Genomic DNA, 19,198 nt, shown 5'->3' on the forward strand with positions numbered 1-19,198 from the left:
AGTTAATAATATTGAAAGATTACTAGTCCAGGCAAGTGGAAGTACAGTTCTATGACTAGCATAGATAAGACTACTGCAGAATTGGCTGACACGGTACAGTGCTTCTAAGCTGCATAATTCCCTTTCAACTTATGTTTGCATAGAGAAAGTAAAGAGGTAATAAGCGCCCCCTTTTTTACAGGTTCAACAACTCATACACGATGCTATTGATGCTGATCGTTTGTGTCATATGTTTCCTGGATGGGGAGCTTGGCTATGAGAGCTTACAAACAGTAAGAGCTCTGGTTTAAAATTTTGGTTTTTTTTGTTACTTTTCCTCTTAGCTTTTGTGAGTGTAAATTTTCTGCTTGATCTTAGGGTTATTTATTGGTGTAATTAGTGTCACTGTAATTAACACTCCTGTAAATACATCAGCAGCACTGTCATTTCTTCTAATCATTAGGAGTTTCAGCCTTCAAATTCGATTCTTCCCGATGTATGTACAGCTTAATCTTTATTATCTGTATGAAAAGAAAAAAAAAAGAGAGAGAACCAACTCTTTTTTACAGCTTGAATCATCAGAACAAATTTATTCCTGTCAATGACCCAATTTTCTTTTCTTCTCTTTTTTGTCCTCCCACAAATTTGACTTTCAGTAGAGATACCCTGGACTTTTTTTTATTTTCATTGTCTTCATGTACATTATACATATGCAAGTTATAAATAACTATTATAGGGGAGATCGACAAAATATGAGATCTTTTTAATGTAATTTATTTTTTATTTAGCAACTGATCTTAAGATATTATTCCTCGTGATTATATAATATTCACACCTATCTTCAACATGATATAGTACATGTCAGACAATAGCCTAGGAATCCTCCTAAAAGAAATTCGAGCAACTAGGAATTATGTTCTGCGACAAATATAACAAAAGATTAGAGATAAACTATTTAAAAGTGTTTAGAAATTTGAAGTTATAATAAGTTGATGTATTTTAATACAAAGAGAGCAATAGTTCTGCAGATAAAGGGAATAACATATAGTTATGTATGAAACTCGAGAAAAAGTGCTAGGTGTGTGTTTTACTATCTACTCAAAAAATAATGTACTAAACAATTGGAATTGTGAACAAAATAATGTACAAAAGAACATAATGTGTTGAATATCGTCTTCTCCTTCTCAGCAACTTGTTGGCTTTGACTTGGGCAATAAAAATTATTTGGGTCTTAAATAACTTCCAAATTTAGCTTTAAAAAGTATTCCAAAAAACTGCTGAATCAAATGAGTAACAAGGAAAAGCTCCTGAAAGATGAGAAATCCTCTTCAAGAACCAAAAGGAAACTGCAATTGATTATATGTCTGTTAGCTCTCTTCATTCCCATAATTGTTGCTGTTATTTGTGCTTCAATAATACTTAAACAACAAACAGAGTCCAACTCATTGTCGTTTTTCCCAACAAACGCTATTACATCAGTCTGTGATCTCATCAGCGGAGATCCAGACTCATGCTTCGACTCCATTGCTACACTTCACTCTGCCCAAATCCCGTCTCGCCATAAAATCAACCCATCTCAGATCTTCATTCTTTCACTTTATGCTTCACGAATCGAGCTTGAGAATGTCGTTACTTCAATTGAAAAGGCAATCTCAGAGGTAGCCATGATTAAACTTGAGAGTGTTGGGGTATTGAGGAATTGCCAAGGAATGATTGAATTCTCTCTCAAGAAACTTAATGAATCGGAAATGAGTTTGGGTATCGACCCAGCTGAGAAAACATTGGCGATTAATAAAGTTGTTTGGGATTTACAGCTGTGGATTGGTGAGGCCATGGGTCAAGTACAGGGATGCTATGATTTGTTGGAGAAGATTCCATCGAAGACGGTTAGGGCGGAAATAAGAAGGAAAAGCTATGAAGCTCTTCAAAAGATGAAGAATAGCAGAGGAATATTGCAAAATATGGATGAGATTTTGGACCTGTTTTATCCCAGAATAGGAACAGCATTAGTCTCTTTTGCTTGGGAATATGACTATGGGCGAACTGTTTGGCTCTTTTGCTTTGAGTATTTGCTTTTGATTTTCCTTTTTTGCCTGCTGTTACGCATATATTGATTTCCATTTTGTTATGTTGTACAAAAGTTACATGGTGCCCAAATTCAAATATTGTGTATCTGCATTTTATTTTTTATTTTTTTTATGAAGTCCTGCTTAAAATCTGTAAGATGTTAAAAAGCACAACTTTGATGTAGTAGCTTGGTTTAGGTGCATAGATTTTTATCTAAAGTTTGGACAACCTTCACGAAATTTGTGTGTTAGAGATAACAGTTTAGGAATCCTCCTAAAAGAAATTTGGTCATCTAAACTCATAGATAAATCGAAATTAAGTTGATTTGATTAGTTTATAAGTTTAGCCAAATTGAAAGAAGTCAAATTATTCTGAATATCAAAAAATTAATTAATTAAAGAATAAAAAATTGATGTTTCTTCTTTCTTAGCATCTTCTTGGCTTTGACCTTAGCAACAAACTTTGAATTTTAGCGTCGATATTTTTTCAGAACTGTGGGAAGAAGTGAGCAGATGGATGAATCAGTTTGCACAAAGTACATAGAAAGCCTTCTGCAAAATGAAAACTCCTTTTCAAGAACCAAAAGGAAACTACGATTGATAATCTGTCTGGTAACTCTGTTCAGTCTCATAGTTGCTGCAATTATCTCTGCTTCAATAATACTTAAACAAGAAACAGAGTCCAAATCACTGTTGTTTAATCCAACAGATGCTATTAGAAACGTCTGTTATCTCATCAGCGATGATCCATACTCATGTTTTGACTCCATTGCTGCACTTTCAGATACCCTGATCCCCTCCAGAGATAAAATTAACCTATCTCGGATCTTCATCCTTTCACTTTATGCTTCACGAATCGAGCTTGAGAATGTCGCTTCTTCACTTGAAAAAGCAATACACATAATTGACACCAAGAGCATTGGGGTACTGAGGAATTGCCAAGGAATGGTCAAATTCTCTCTGAAGCAACTCAATGAATCGGAAATGAGTTTGGGTATCGATCCAGATGAGAAAATATTGGCGATTAATAAAGTTGTTTGGGATTTACAGCGGTGGATTGGCGAGGCCATGGATCAAGTACAGAGGTGCACTGATTTGTTGGAGGAGATTCCGTTGACAGTTAGGGTGGAAATAAAAGAGAAAAGCTACGCAGCCCAGCAAAACATGATGAATAGCATAGAAATATTGCATAAAAAAGACGACATTTTCGATCTGTTTTACCCGAGAATTGGATCCGCATTAGGCTCTTTGTTTTGGGAATTTGAATATGGCCTAAATGTGTGGCTCTTTTGCTTTGGGTATTTGCTCTTGATTTTTCCTTTTTGCCTGTTGTTACGAATATATTGATTGATCTCCATCTAGTTGTGTTTGGTTGCTACAAAACTCGCCATTTTGCTTTCCCATTTTGGTTGGGTAATTAGCAAATTGCAGAAAACAACTTCTTGTGTAAAAATATGTTCACAACTGGATTACTATGGTAAACAATGTCCAGGAGTGGATAGTTGCCAAGGGGTACACTGAACTTTTTCGATTAAAAATTACACCGTATATATAAAATGTTTTTAAAATATTCTATGTATTGAGATTTTCAACCGGCTCAAAATTCACTTTTGAAGTTTTCAAATTTCAAGCATTATATTTTTATTTTTCGAACCTATCCGCCTGATCCATTCAAAGATACTTGCTCTCAAAGTCCGTTAACTAATCAGTAATCACTAATTGGCTCTCAAAGAGTCCGTCAACTATGGAGTTTCTGCTTGACTTGTGGAAAAAACTTGTCATGGAAGAAAATTGACCCAGTCTTCAGCCTCTCACAATTTAGCATTATCATTTTTCCTATTCACACAATATTTTCATTTTACCAGAAACAGTCCATTTCCATTTCCATTCAAATTCTGCCATGGATTCAGATTCTGTAAACAAAATCTCTAAGGCATCAGTTAGCCTAAATCTGAATGATCAAACGAACTCAAGAAGAAGAAAGCAGCCCAAGTGGTTCATTACTTTAATCATCTTTTTCATTCTCATCATCGTCGCCATCATCTCTGTTTTAACGATGATTAAGCGAGATTATGAATCTGAATTACCTGCCAATAATCCAGAAAAGGCAATCAAATCCATTTGCTCGCAGACTCCGTACTATCGGACATGCTTTAACTACATGTCAAATTCTCTCTACAAAAACAAAAAATTAGGATCAACAAAAATCAACTCATCGCAAGTATTCTCCATCTCACTTCATACCGTAATCAACGAGCTCCAGAAAGTCAGTTACTCACTCAAATCCTCCGATTCCTCTACCGATAAGTCAACAAGTCACTGCAACTATCTGTATTTCAACAAATCACTAAGTCAATTGAACAGTTATTTGGCTATTCATGAAGAGAAAAACTCCAGAGCAACGATGACTATGAGATCTGAAATGCTTGACTGGCTCCAAACTGAAAGGCCCAAAATTGCGAGATGCTTGTATTCATTGGAGTTAGACAAGGGTTTGAACACAAAAAAAGCGAACAATTGCTTGATGATTCTGGTGAATATGAACAGCATCTCTGAGATGCTTAATCCATCAATTAATTTTTTCACTTTAGATGCATTTCAAAGCTCGGGGAAAAGTATCGTCGCTTTACTTTTCTCAGATCAGGATTTTGTGGGAGTAGTGTGTATTTTCGGCGTGCAGTTTATTTTCTTGCTGTTTTTGGTTTGTATTCTTTTACGTGTTTGGTGACAATAAACTTATTATTCAATTTTGATGTATTTTGTGTTCAGTAGTTTTAATATTTACTATTGGGTTAACATACACATGAAATAATCAAATTTAGATTTTATCTATATTATTATATTAAATAATATATCCAAATTGTTCAAATTAAATTAAATTAAATTAAATACTCATAAAATGAAGAAAGAAAGAAAAAAAGAGTAGAACGTGCTAACAGTTAACATTACCCAAATTCTTATCAACTCTTCAAACCGTGTCGTTCTTCGCCTTACAGCTTTTGCAGAAAAGCTCTCAAATCCAAATTGCATTTCAATGGAATCAATCAACTTAGTAAAAGGCTATGGCAAAGTCAACCCTTCTGAAGATCCATCTTCTTACTCCAATCCCAGAGCCGCCCACAAGAGTCGTCTCACCATCGCCGTCTCTCTCACCCTCTTCCTAACTTTATTCATCTGCGCATTCGTCGGCGCGTTCATCCACGCGTCTGATTCCGACGGCCGCACACCATCTCCTTCATCCAGTTCAGCCGATTCGCTCAAAATCGTCTGCGCAGTGACTCAGCATCCCGGGTCATGCTTTGACTCCATATCTTCCCTCAACAGCACCTCAACAAAACCCGACCCGGAACAATTCCTGAATTTCTCTCTTCAGGCGACGGTGAAAGAGTTAACAGACATCTCTTCGTTGCCAAAGACGCTGATATCGAAGATCAATGACCCAGGAACCGTGTCGGCGTTGAAGGACTGCATTAGCTTATTCGATGATGCGCTGAGTCAACTGAACCAATCGGCGGAGTTGCTGAATGTGGGTACCGGAGAGAGTGCATTGACGGTGATGAAGGTGAAGAATATGCAGACATGGATAAGTGCTGCGATGACTGATCAAGACACGTGTCTAGAAGGACTGGATGAAATGGGATCACCGTTGCTTGGAGAAGTGAAAGCGCGAGTGCAGAAAGCTAAGGAGTACATGAGTAACACCTTAGCAATTCTCAGTAATATGCCTAACCTTCTTAAAAAATTTGGTATCTCTATGCATTGATTTTATTTTATTTTTTCATTCCGGAATAGCGCTCCTAATATATTTAAGGGTAAAAAACTTTCACCCGTACACCACAAACTCATGATATCTCTATGCATTGAGTTAATATTTCATATGCACAATTTGTACACTTCTTTTTGGCCTGTAATTATGAGTCATTGTACTTTTCTTTGTTTGTGTCTTTAATATTATTACTGGTGTAAATTTGTGCATGTACAAATGACTATGGGTCATTACATTTTTAACTAACAATATATAGTATAATAATATAATAACATAAAATTATAAAAATATAGCAATAGCTTGAAATAATTACAAACATGATCAAGGAAACTCATAAAAATAAAACTTCTAACATGATTATATATGTCTAAATAATCGAATTATCTTTACTTTTTAATAATAAAAGAATCATTATTTCTAAATATATATTGTTATCATACTTTATCCCCTTAAAAGAAAATAATCAATAAAACTTACATTGTAATAAAAACATCACTTCATCATGAATAAAAATAAACTTTACTTTCAAAAAAAAAAATATGATAATTTTGAGGCATAATAACAAAAACATGAAGACCAATGATAAGTGAAAAAGCAAAATTTTGCTATGTATTTTTAAAAAAAAAATATTACACGATATATGATCACCCTCACATTGTTACCAAACAGTAAATATGTGATACTACAACTTGTTATTGAACTACTCTCAATCTTCTTAATTCTATAGATTAAAAAACTATTAAATGTCATTCATTTATTCAAGAACTATGAAGGTCAACAATGCTAATTAAAGAATTTAATACATAATTTATATAAGATCTGTTAGGCGAATCCCGAGTGTTAGGCGTGCTTAAGACGTATAATCGAGCGCTTAGGACGTAAGTCTTACAGAAATAAGCCCTCACACGCAAGTCTTGGTGGGTTTTGATAAAACCCCACCCCAAAGCGAGTCTCGACAGTGTCTTTTAAAACAATACATATAATTATAACTGTTTACGATACAGAATGTTCAGAATATGGTCTTTTGGTTTCTCAATCAGTTTCTTGTACCCCACTTTGATCCTATCAATTTGGATTCGTGTTGATAAGTCTTCATTGAAAACTACAACGCTCTCGATTAGATGTGAGGTACAACACTCTATTGGTTCAATTTCTAATGTAAACTCCAAATTAATCCAGATAGTGATATTTACACTAAACTAGTGTAATTTATCATGGTTAAGCATAAACTGAACTGAAAATACATAAACTAGTATAAACTATCTCACCTCTAGATGAGCCCCAGTATCAAAACAGAAAAAGCAGAAGATACATCATACATATTTTTCAATGTCCTTGTGCTACTAATACATGTTTTGGATCATGTGAACTTTGGCAAGTACATATTGAATCAAAAAAAAAATCATTGGTTGGTTCTTTCACCATGTGACGATAGGCCCAAATGTATTTGCAATAATTAGTACTATTTTTTGCTGATTAACAACCACTAAAATCACAAACAATGCTTCTCAATTTCCCTCATCACTTATCACACTGGATTCCCGGGGTACAAAAAAGATTTCTAATGCCAATCTTTACTTTTAAACATGGTCACAGAAAATCATATTTCTTCTAGTGAAAAGAATAAGTATAAAATTAATTATTTTGGGATAACTGGTTCCCAATCAAACAAAATACAAATATTGCGGTGCATTGGTGGACTACTTCACCCTTAGCCAAAGATTTTGAATTTGAGCCTTAAGTATGGAGAAAATCATATCGGGAACCTCCACCCCGCATGGACTCTGCAATGCATTATTCCGAATTTAATTTGAGCTTCAATGCAGACTCTGAACACGGGAGTCGGGATGGAAAATTAAAAAAAAGGTTTGTATTATAAGTAGATCAAGATTTTTAGGTTTATACTTAGGCAAAGTTGTTATATATGGAAGCAAAAGGTGAATACACAGTATTTAATTAATATGCATCTTTTTATCTCTACTCTCTACTGTTCTTGAATATTTTTATCACCGCTAATAAAATATTAATTGTAGATTTTCTTTTGTATGTTGTATGTACTTTGAATAATACACTAATTAAACATGATTTAAAATAATGTCTTATTTATAACATTACAAGATTACATTATTAAGATATATATATATATAGTAGTAATTGAGACATTATATAAAACTCTAGGTAGACAATTTATATTATATATTAATATTATATACTTTTAAAAAAAACTTGTAACAACCACTAAGAGATGCCTAGATCCGTGGGCTTTAATTTACTGTTGAAGAAGACTTAATAAAGTGTGTATAAGATCAATATTATTGCTATCCACAGAAGGCAGTACTTGAGATAACTTCTCACTTAGATCATCCACCTCATTGTGTAGTTTTCTTATGTAATTACATGTTTCTTCTAGTATCTTTGATGATGATGTTACCTGTACGTGATCAAAAGTTAATTAGTCGGGATGCATGCAAGCTAGTAGTTCGAACATACACTACGGTTATGAAAAAAAAGTGTACTACTACACAATGATTAAATCATAACATTATTTGATTGTAACGTCTAACATGTTCCAAAAGATAAATCTCTCTAGACAAAAAGTACTTTGTAGAATGTACAAAAATTGTCTAAGGTCATATTAGCTGACAAACGACATGTTCTCTCCATTTAAAACAATCTAACTAAAATGGACTTCACACCTAACTAGAATCTAAAAAATTATTTCATTTGATGAGAATTACCTAAAACAATTATTATGAGATAACAATAATCACCAATTTCCTTAACGAATGTAGGGACAATTTAACAGTCTTCTGGAGTATTTCGTAAAATGTTTTTTGCACATTAATTCCGTATCATATCTCTGTTCGTTTAAAGTGAGCTTAATTACTTAATAATCATCACTTCATCAATTTATCGTTCCTTTTTTGTTTAACGAGAGTGAAATAAGTTAAATCGATATTTATTTTGAGATGGAAGGAGTCAATGTAAAGTATATAGTTTATTAAGTTACACCTATTTAGTATTCTCATCGTTCAATAATACTTGTCCAATATTAAGTTTACACACTCGAAGGATAATTTACTATATCATCCTATTGTTAGCTAAATAGATTGTGCATTAATTCAAGTAAGAAAATAAAGTAATGCCATCAATCCTTCTATAGTGACGTACGGATCCAGAACTTTTACTAAAAAGATTTAAAATTATAAAAAAAAGTAAACACATGAAGAAATTAAAAGGGGTTCGTTCAGGCCCTACCTAGCTCCGCCATTATGACTATCATTATAAACAATGGACATACCGTGGTGGTGCACCTTGAAGAGGAATTTGGCAAGAGAGATTGTAATTTCAAAACAAGATCATTAATCTCATCTTGAGTGAATCTTGAATTATTATTTGATCTTCTTCTGCTAGACATGATTACTAATTGTTGTTGTTTTTTTTTCTATATATTATTTATAACTCTAGATCTCTCCACTTGTCTTCCTTCTTTCTACAATGATATGAAAGAATAAGGCAAGTGATAAGTTGAAGAGGAAGAGATTTGATTTGCTTTATAAGGCCATGTAGGTTTTGAGTTATGGACAGAATTAGCTATATGTAAAGACAAAAAAAAAAAAAAAAAAAAAAAGGTCACCAACACCATATATACCTCTACAAGAAAAGAACAGTACCAACTACCTAAACATAAACTAATGTTTGTACTAATCTTGAACCAATTATGTTGGCCTTAATTAGGACATGATGTGTCTACTAATTAAACTTTTAACAAAAGCAGCTCAAACTCTTGATGGAACTAATTTCCTAATTTAGATTAATAAGAGTATTAAACATACGGAGGTCGTTTGAGACAAAAGTTTAGTACTCCCTCTTTCGTTCATTATACTATTTTGGCATGTCCAATAATACTTGTTCAATTTATGAAATCAATAGATAAGTTTATATTTAGTTTCTAACTTACTCTTATAATTAACTATAGTTATTTCTCCATAACATTTTTCAAAACATTGTATTTATAATAATCAAAGGATAATATAGTAAAATTATCATTTTATTTATAATTTTTTAAAAAATGTGTAAAATCAATAATGAACAAGTATTATTGGACAGATAGAATGTATGTTAATTACTAATTTTGGGAGTTTTATCAGGATTAGTAATTTGTATGGGAATAAGCATTTCCGCTAGAAGGTGGAATAATAGTACCATGGGAATAGTTATTCTAGGACCAAACAATGAAAATGATAAATATACCACTAAGTTAAATAAGGTAGAGGCCTAGAGGGTATCTTAATAATAAGCAAATAAAAATTATGTAAATATATATTATTTTTAATAGACCAAAATAATTAAAAATAATATCAAAATAATTAATTTTAGCATAATTTATCTTTAAACCAAATGACCTTGCATAGTTATAATGCAATTGTAAACACACGCGCATTTTTAATTGATAATTAATGTACTTAATAAAGATGTTACTTGACTACTGAGTGTGTGTTAACCACCATGAAAATATTTTCGTGGAACGATTTTTTTCATTTGGTTTAGTATATACGTAGAATGAAGTATATTCAGACCTTAATTTTATTTCGTAGAGAGGTTAAGAGATTGTTTTCAGAAAGTTCGTGGTTCAAGTGAATCAAATTAAAATAGGTATGAAAAGAGAAAATGTCACTGAAGAAAACATAGCAACTAATAAGAAAAATGTAATTATTATAAAATAGTGTGATAATCGAAAACACGAAAGATGATAATAAAACTCAAAAGTAAGGCACTACAAGAATAAGGTTGATACGACGACAAACACCACCTAGAAATCCGTCGAAAAGTAAGACAAAACTCCACGGTACTATCTGCTAGCTTTCTATTCTATTTTGCGACTTTCATATATGCCCTTATATTTAAGAGCATGTCCTCATAAGCTGAAGTTGCACTATGTCATGTCTAATCACCTCTACCGATACTCTTTTTGACCTATCTTTACCTCTTTTTGTACGCACTATATCTAACCTCTAGCACCTCCTCATTCGGACATCTACGCACATCTCCTTTTTATATGTTCAAATCATTTCAATCTTCCCTCATTTTATTCATCGTAAAGATCATTCTCACATTTTTTCGAATATCAAATTCTTTCTTCTATTGCTTTTAATATACCCACACACCCATCTCTGCATCTTTATTTTTGTGATTTGCATCTTAAAAGAAATAGAATTAAACTTGACCTAACCAAATTTTATTTGATTGAGGGTTTAAGGGGTGTGTATAGTTGGAGGATAACTAGAAAAAAATATTTTTAATAAATTTATTTAACTAAAAAGGATATTTTGTATGCAACCAGCAGAAAGATTCCTTGTCTTCTCTTCTGTATACATTTATATTTCTATAGTACTTAAACTGTGGGGACTATGCTCCCTCCATTTTTACAAAATTTGAGATTTAAGTTCACATCAGAATTATATTCTAGTTTACAAATTAAGTAGAGTATATATTCTTTCGCAGATAACACCTTGTCAACAAATATTTTAATTTGTTTGATAAATATGTTTTTGGTATATATTTATCATCTATTCTCATAATGACTTTGGACTATCTAAAGACACTAAACTAAAAAAGGGGTGAATTTATGTTATTTTTATATGTATTATATAATATTGATGTTTTTATTTATCAGATTGAGAATCAAACGGTTGCTTCTATAGGACAAAATTAATGAAATCAATTTTATAGATGTGGATAATTATGATCAGAGGTTTGGCAGGCGTTATATATATATAGAGACACATTTTCAACTAACTTCATGTATTAAACATATCACGTCTTTAATTGAAATGTCTAAATGAAACTTAATTCATAAATATTATATAGTTATCGGATGATTAGACGATTTTTATTGATATCACTTAACTGTAAACTTTTAATTAACCATAGTTCCAAAATACATTACTAATTATTGCTTACTCATGGGATGAAAAGGACTTCCTTGTCCGATTACTTTTGACTGCAATTATAATTGGAACTGGTTTTCAAGTTTGATTAACAATTTGTCATTTTAACACACGATTTATATCAGGGGTGTCAAATGGGTAGGTTGGGTTGAAATTGGATATTTTAAAATGGGTTGACACAGAAATTGGGTTAGATCTTGACCTGCCCAAGTTTACTTTGGACTCAAATGAATTGGGTTCAAACAGGCTAAAAAAACGGGTTGGGTCTTGACATGCCCAATTTGACCTGATTAATTTCAATAACTTAACATAGTGACATTTAACTTTTATAATCACAATTCGAATTTCCGTTCAATTTTTTTAAAAAAAAAGTATCTAATGGATAGATGAATCCTAAAAATGTTAAATATATAGAAACATATCTTAGTAAAGAGTTTTAAAACAGATTGAAATTGAAGATTGAATTGGGCTCGATTGAGGATTCTCTTAAAATGGATTAGGTTTGAATGAGTTGATATTGAACTCAATTCAAATTATCTTGAGCCCAACCCTTAAAATTCTGGACGGGTTACCTATATTTTGATTCATTTTTGACACCCCTAATTTATACTATTAGATCTCTCCGTTCACTTTTACTTAGCACTCTCTTTAAAAAAAATATATAAGTGATTTATTAACTAAAGTAATTTTATTTATTATATTTCAAAATTTTAAAGTTAATTACAATTTAATATCGTATGTAGTTATTTAATGATAAATATTAAAAGAAAAATATTTTTTTTCTTAATTTACTAAAATGAATTAGTTAACAAGGAAAGAAAGTATAAAGGGTGAGTAAAATGAGATGGACGGCGTACTAGCTGAGCTATATAAATCGATAGGAAATATACAAAAGGACTTTCGGTCCACTTTATTTGTCGTCTTTATTTAAAGTAGATGTTTCAAAATAATTACTTTTCATTTTAGAAAATCGAGATATAATTATTGTAATACTTCTACTGAAGGGGTTTGAAAAAATTGGAGCTTGTAATTGTGGTTCATTGATTTTGGGATTCAACTGTCTAATCTAGTTTGACTATGGAGCTTGCAAAACTTCTTACAAATGTACTAAAGTTCTGGCAAAAGTTGAATTGGCAGTTTGAGAAATTCATGGTATGTTGTTGCTTCTACATTTAATTCTAACGCTAGAATTATTTTGACCAAGAAAAAAAAAAGATGATAGCTAGCTAGGAGGTGCGTTATACGTTTGAAAATCTCCGAGTTCATAAAATTGATCGATATGCAATGAATTTTAGAAAATGGTAAAATTAAAAATCTCGTTAAGAATATTCAAGATTTAATATGATAAATTGTGTATTGAGTAGAAATTGGAAACTGATAATATCAAAGGAGTTTCAAGTTTTGTGCATGAATTAGGTACGTGTTTTATATTGTTATAGTATTAGGATTTAGGTTAATTGAATTACCTTTGATATATAATAAGTAACAGTTCATGGCAAATTAAAGGATGTAATGGTATAGTGAATGAGATTACTCATTTTTAAATTACAAATCTTTATTTTTTAAATTTTGAATATCAAAATTCTTGATAAAAAGAGTTTTTTTTCAAATAGACCCTATACTGTGCGGATTTGGACTAGCTGGACTTCAATATGAATGAAAAATTAGAAAAGGTAAGATTGTAACAAAATATGTTTAACTTAAAAAAAACAAATTAATTAATCTGCTATAGCGAATAAAATTGGTCGGATAGTGTTAGAATTCTATAGGAAAACTATACATTATATACTTCAGTTGTATATGTTGTATATAAATATGTAAAATATATGTATACTAAGATAAATATGCATTATCTATATATACTGTGAACATATTTTTTAATTAGATAGACCAAAAACATTGAATCGTAACCTTCTCAAAATTTCCACACGGGTGGTTTGACAGTGTTAAAAAAAGGACATGTGTCTTAGGCCTCCAAATTTACGGGGCCTCATTTTTAATATTAATAGGTTATAAGTTATTATTCTTTAATAAATATTGAATACTATTTGTTGAAAAAGTAAAATTTTCATGAAAAATGAAGGTATTATTAAAAGAAATTTGACTTATTTAGAGTATTATATCTCATGAAAAATAATTTAAAATAAGAATAGTTATATATCAATTGAAAACTAGAAGAAACAATTATATAAAAGTTATTAACAATTCAAGTTTAAGACTCCCGTTTGATTTTCACTTTAGACCACTAATATACTTGAACCGCTCCTGAATTTCCATATAGCTAGAAGAACCTATTACGTTCATATATTGGTATTGTTATGCATGTGAAGAGATTAAATGAATTTAGCACTTCACAATCCACAAGCAAGCGGCTGAAATAATATTGGATATCATATGTTTATCATTTATTTTTCGCCGTAATACACTATTTGAACTTAGTTAAATTTTGAACATTGAATGAGACACATTTTTTATATATAGCTAAAAGAATTTCATAACTTAATTATAAGATTGCAAGATTGAAACTCTATCAATTTTTATTAATTAAATTACGTCATATAAATTAAAAGTAAAAATATGTCATTTTATTTTTTCTACTGTACAGAAAATAAAACAAAGAGTTGAATGTTGATGTGACAAAACATTGGAAGAGAGGACGCATGAATGACAACCTTTTTAGGCAACGCATGCAATACAAATATCGTATTAAATGATTGACCCGTGACTGTTTATTTCCATTCTAATTGGTTATTTTGTTTCTGCTTTTTGGCCTCATTTACCAAACTACCAATTTCCCTAATAATACTTTTTCTTCGTTTCAAATTACGTGATGTTGATCGATTAAGCAGTAAATTTTGAAAATTAGACAAAATTTTGTAATGTCATACAATAAATGAATTTGACAATGTTGATGATTTATTAACCTTTTGGCAAATAAAAAAGATCTGTTATATAAAACTTTTTTTTCTTCAACCCCCAAATTTTCATCAGTTTTCTTTTCTTTTTTTCTATGAAACAGTACTAGTAGAGCAACAGTAGGCAGTTTGAGTTGAACTAAAAATGAATTGCACGAGGGTGGGGGTGCAAAGCCATGTCATGTTAGTTACTTGTGATGTGGACACCACATTAGCTACCTCTCAATTTTATCAATGTTTCATCATAGGGGACTTGAAAATGTTCAGAACCTGTGGTGATTATATTGCCTCCTTTTTCTTTTTCTCTTTTCGCATATAGTATTTGAAATTCATTTGTTGAAATTAAAAACAGATATTCTCTGGCTGAATCACATCATTTATCACGTTTCTTTGGCTTAAGCATGTTTTGTATATGATGATATTAATTAATATAGATTCATATCGAGTAAGTGCTGTAAATTTCATATATTACCAAGAATTTGCATTCTACGGACACGAATTTAAAACCTTTAGTTAAAGGATAGAAAAAGTTACCAATCAACCAAAACCAGCTTATTTCTTGTTATCCTTCACATTCAAATACCAACTTCTGTTTATCTTATATTCCAATTTTTAATTATGCTGATGTCAAAAAGAATTGCCTTTAGGAGTCGCTTTTACAAAATAGATGAAAACAAATCATAGAGTCCAATATACAGTTTTATTCCCCTGCTATTTGCTGGTGAAATATAATTCATTCACTAAAATACAGTTCACTGAAGAAAATGTGAGCATAATTAACTGTGAAAACCACTACATCAAAAACCGAGTACTATTACAGTAGTACTTTGCCCATGTTTCTGTGCTGAATTTGGTAAAGCTCTACTGAAAAACTTGCAAAACTAAAACTTATACAGGGAACGTGACTTAAATCCTATTCTTCGCTATTTTTTCGCACTCAGCGGCTGTCAAGTGTCTTATCCCATTCTCTTTCAACCATATTTCACCTCCTGCTAAACAATTCTGGAGCTGCTTCTTTCCCATTTTCAATAGCTTCAGACCTTCACTCAATTTGGGGAAGAAACCTTCAGGTCTTAAGCACCAAGCTCCGAACACCCCGAATAATACTGACAAATCATTGCTAAGCCTCTCAACTCCGCCGTCAGAAAACTTAGCATTGGTCATCAAAATACCATTAAAAATTAGCTTGTCCAGCCCAGGGGCTAAACTCCTCCAGACCCCAACAAAGTCCACTCGATTCAAACCTTCTTCAAGTATTGACATTTTTCCCTGCAGATAATCTAGTGCTCCAACGAAAGTCTGGGATACCATCCACCCTTCTTCACCCTTTTCCTGCCATTGCTTCTTGTTCTTTAGATAGTCTCTGCAGCAGACATCGAATCCCCTCAATACTACCGTAGACAGCTTCTCAACCCATCCTGTTCTAAATTCTTCCAACCTCTTAATTTCTTCATAAAGAATTCCATTTCCAGATGATTCCTCTGAACCAAAGTCATTTCCATCAGTAGATGTGTCCTGGTTCAGCCCCATCTCAAGAAAAAAAATATCCTCACACCATTCCTTTAAAATAGACTCGAAACAGCGTGCAGCATTTACAGATTTTGCAACTTTCATCAAAGCATCATTATCTGTCAAGGCAGTTAACCCTTCAGCTTCTTGGCACCTGAAAAGCAAACAACCCAAAAACCGGTGTATTATAGGTGCACCTGCCAATTTCAAAAATCTTGATCTCAACTCTATGCTAGGCAGTGATTGACAACGATCAATAACAGCCGAAAAACGCTGATGAAAGGCACTGGCAATTGCTGGAGACTTGTTGTCTTCTTGGGCAGATAGAACAGCCACTCCACGAACATCTATCGACCAACTTCTTTCGTTCTCAATCTCAGGTTTCAATTTATCAAATGCATCAGTAAGTTCTATATCAGCCCACAAGTCAAGCCAATCAGGCCTGTCAATAAATACAGAAAATGATGAAAGTTTCTCTAGTTTTGCATCTTCCTGCAAAGAAAGCAAGATACCCGAGTGTGAAGCAAGAGACTGAACTCGCTTATCAAATGCCATCATCTGATCAATAAGATGGAGCCAGGATATTCTAGCCTGCAAGTGCTTTTCACTTGTGCTCTCTTCCTCCAGCTGACTAACATACATGGGGAATATTTCTTTTGCCAAGTATGTCGATAGAGAAGTAACCATAGCAGAGATCCATTCTTCTCTGCAACTGTAACCTGACAGCATTGCCTCATCCACCAGTGGCTGCAGTAACTCGTCCATTGAATCAACATAATCCCGGGTCACCTTGTATACAAGGGCAAATATGTACTCTGGTTTATCAACCCATTTGGAGAAGTGGCGCTGAGATGCAACCGATATAGGATTAACAAGCTCTTCAATGGCCCAAAGTGGCTGGTGCAAGGCAATTTCTCTATTCTGTCCTTCGAGTTGACGAGATTTTCTTTGGCGCTGCAGTTCCTGCAGACTGCACAATGCTAGAAAACTATCACAATATTGCTGTTTAAGGTCCCCTTTCATTGTGAAAAGTGGGCTCTGGGCATCAGTTGACCATTTTGACTCTGGGCCCAAGGAGTTTAAAGTGGACAGAGGTGGTGGCCAGCCAAGGGAAGTCAGAAGGGATCTGTGATCTGCAATGGCCTGAGGTCTTAAAATGGCTAGAGCTCGATCAACTCTATGATCAACTGCAGACACAAGTCGTGTCCACTGAGGATGTGTTTTTGCTACTAATCTTAGTGTCTCTTCAGTTAACTTCAGTGTTCTAATGGCAACACTCCGCATCTCCTGAAAAACATGAGAAATTAGAGAAGGATGTGAACAGAATTGTTAAACAATATCAATTCTGTTCCAAAAGGACACTAACTTCTGAACTTTTTGTTGATGGTTCTCTCCTTAAAGTTCTCTTCACCGTGGACGAGACAGCATCTTCAATGTCACCAACCAAAGTATCAAGCTTCAATGCTGTCTCTGGAAATTACAATAAAGAGGTGGTTAGAGTGAAATATTTCCAGATCAAAATGAGTAAAGAGATAACCAAACTTGTTAGGCACAAAACAACTAATGTTGACAATTAAAAAACAGATTAAATACGATTGAACATGGGCATGCTGCCCCATGATCTGTAAGAAACCATATCTCTACATGTATACACCAGATCAAGAGCTACCCCCAATCTTAAGCTAGCTGTGATCAGAATAAGAATCCTCACTATTCATAACTCTCTTTTTTGGCCCATTTTGGTAATCTCATACAAAGGTTCTCTGTAACAATTTCCATCATGCTAAATTTTGTAAAATCATTACATCCATCTAACCTGAATCCCCACTTCTATGAAGAATAAAGATAGGTAAAGATCACTGAAAACAAACTCATAAGTCATAAATTAGGAAAACCTGAATAGCTTACAAGGAATTCATCATGTAGCAACCAGATCACAATTTATTGTCTCCTCAAAAAAATCTTACTTGTTCAAGTGCCACTAATATATGTCAAACTCACTGACACAAGCTTATCCAAATATAATTTTAAGTTTATGAGCAAAACTTGTCAGACCAAAAAGATGTGACAAACTTGAGGATTCCATCATAACCTTTTAAGGATTTAAAATAAAAGTTGAAGATGCCCTCCATTTTGTATAGAAAGATAAAGCTTTTAATCTTGGGACCATGAATGCAGAGCCTAGCAAGAATATGCATTAGCAACTAGGTTTGAAATAACTCAATAAGAAATGGAAGCACTTGTAGAGCTGGTATTGCCTTTTATCCAAAATCCACTACTTTGGACAGCACAAAACTATCCGAGTGTAGAAGGAAAAATAATAACTCAAGTATTCCAAATAAGCGCTGTTATATTCCTTTAGGAAGGACAATGCTGAAACTTGAAATAAACACGAGCAAATATCTTGTTGCTCTGACACATATGGCAAGCAGGTCAAATATTATTAAATTTAAAATATGAGCAAAACGTGACAGACAAAAATGTATGTGCTAAACTTGATGATGCCTGATTAGTTTTTACTGGTTTTGAAAAAATTGAATATGCCCACCATTTTGTAATGAATATAAAACCTATCATCTTGAGACCACGAATGCAGCCCAGCAAAAACTTGCATATAGGTTTAAACTAGATAAGAAATGACATTGCTTGCAGAGCATTACCTTCTATTAAAAATCCTCTGATTTTGACACCAGAAAACATTCCCAATTGTCGAAGAAAAAAAACTCAAATATTCCAAAGAACCGCTGCTATATCTCCTCCTTTAGGGAGGACAATGTTGAAACTTGAAACAAACATGAAAAAAATATCTTGATGTTCTGGCACAAAGACACCAAATGAAGTTTCTTTACAGATATTGATCCAGTGTAAAATGATACTAGCTTTTTTACCTTTTAAGAGACCTATGTCCAAGTGTTTGCATTGATCTCGGAGGTGCTTTTTTCATCCCCCCAAATAACTAGGTTAGTCAAAAACTGGTACAAGTTAAAAGAGAGTAATATATATATATATATA

General features: G+C 32.8%; 5 protein-coding genes and 1 long non-coding RNA gene across 14 annotated transcripts in view; 4 read left to right on the forward strand and 2 right to left on the reverse strand.

The window, feature by feature from the left end:
* LOC107014410 (serine/threonine-protein kinase ATM) overlaps positions 1-2,965 on the forward strand; it is a 56,034-nt gene extending 53,069 nt beyond the window's left edge. For 4 of the 7 annotated variants that reach the window (XM_027915704.1, XM_027915705.1, XM_027915706.1 and 1 more), the window contains one exon: positions 182-554. In XM_027915704.1, the coding sequence (XP_027771505.1) occupies positions 182-259 (78 nt within the window). In that variant the 3' untranslated portion in view covers positions 260-554. Of the gene's footprint in view, positions 1-181; positions 555-1,793; positions 1,929-2,536; positions 2,676-2,829 lie in introns of those variants that run through there. The other 3 variants (XR_001456229.2, XM_027915703.1, XM_015214305.2) reach the window with 3 other exon arrangements.
* On the forward strand, positions 697-2,202 carry LOC107014412 (pectinesterase 1-like). The gene has a single exon (XM_015214311.2). The coding sequence runs from the start codon at positions 1,266-1,268 to the stop codon at positions 2,091-2,093; it is 828 nt and encodes a 275-aa protein (XP_015069797.1). The 5' UTR covers positions 697-1,265; the 3' UTR covers positions 2,094-2,202.
* Positions 2,966-3,537: 572 nt separating the features above from the next.
* On the forward strand, positions 3,538-4,813 carry LOC107014413. Its single transcript, XM_015214313.2, has one exon. It carries the CDS (start codon positions 3,946-3,948, stop codon positions 4,771-4,773), a length of 828 nt encoding a protein of 275 aa, XP_015069799.1. The 5' UTR covers positions 3,538-3,945; the 3' UTR covers positions 4,774-4,813.
* A 125-nt stretch (positions 4,814-4,938) lies between these two features.
* Positions 4,939-6,012, forward strand: LOC107014414 (putative pectinesterase/pectinesterase inhibitor 26). Its single transcript, XM_015214314.2, has one exon. It carries the CDS (start codon positions 5,080-5,082, stop codon positions 5,806-5,808), a length of 729 nt encoding a protein of 242 aa, XP_015069800.1. The 5' UTR covers positions 4,939-5,079; the 3' UTR covers positions 5,809-6,012.
* A 2,184-nt stretch (positions 6,013-8,196) lies between these two features.
* Positions 8,197-9,358, reverse strand: LOC114076322. The gene is made up of 2 exons (XR_003577132.1): positions 9,113-9,358; positions 8,197-8,242 (listed from the first exon to the last, which is right to left on the reverse strand). It is a non-coding gene; the product is annotated as an uncharacterized LOC114076322 (long non-coding RNA).
* Positions 9,359-15,358: 6,000 nt separating this feature from the next.
* LOC107014881 (RINT1-like protein MAG2) overlaps positions 15,359-19,198 on the reverse strand; it is a 7,222-nt gene continuing 3,382 nt past the window's right edge. For 2 of the 3 annotated variants that reach the window (XM_015214994.2, XM_027915565.1), the window contains exons 4-5: positions 17,553-17,656; positions 15,359-17,473 (exon numbers count right to left, since the gene is read on the reverse strand). In XM_015214994.2, the coding sequence (XP_015070480.1) occupies positions 15,584-17,473; positions 17,553-17,656 (1,994 nt within the window). In that variant the 3' untranslated portion in view covers positions 15,359-15,583. Of the gene's footprint in view, positions 17,474-17,552; positions 17,657-18,846; positions 19,142-19,198 lie in introns of those variants that run through there. The other variant, XM_027915566.1, reaches the window with a different exon arrangement.

Source organism: Solanum pennellii, chromosome 3, assembly GCF_001406875.1.
Source record: "Solanum pennellii chromosome 3, SPENNV200".
Taxonomy (NCBI): domain Eukaryota; kingdom Viridiplantae; phylum Streptophyta; class Magnoliopsida; order Solanales; family Solanaceae; genus Solanum; species Solanum pennellii.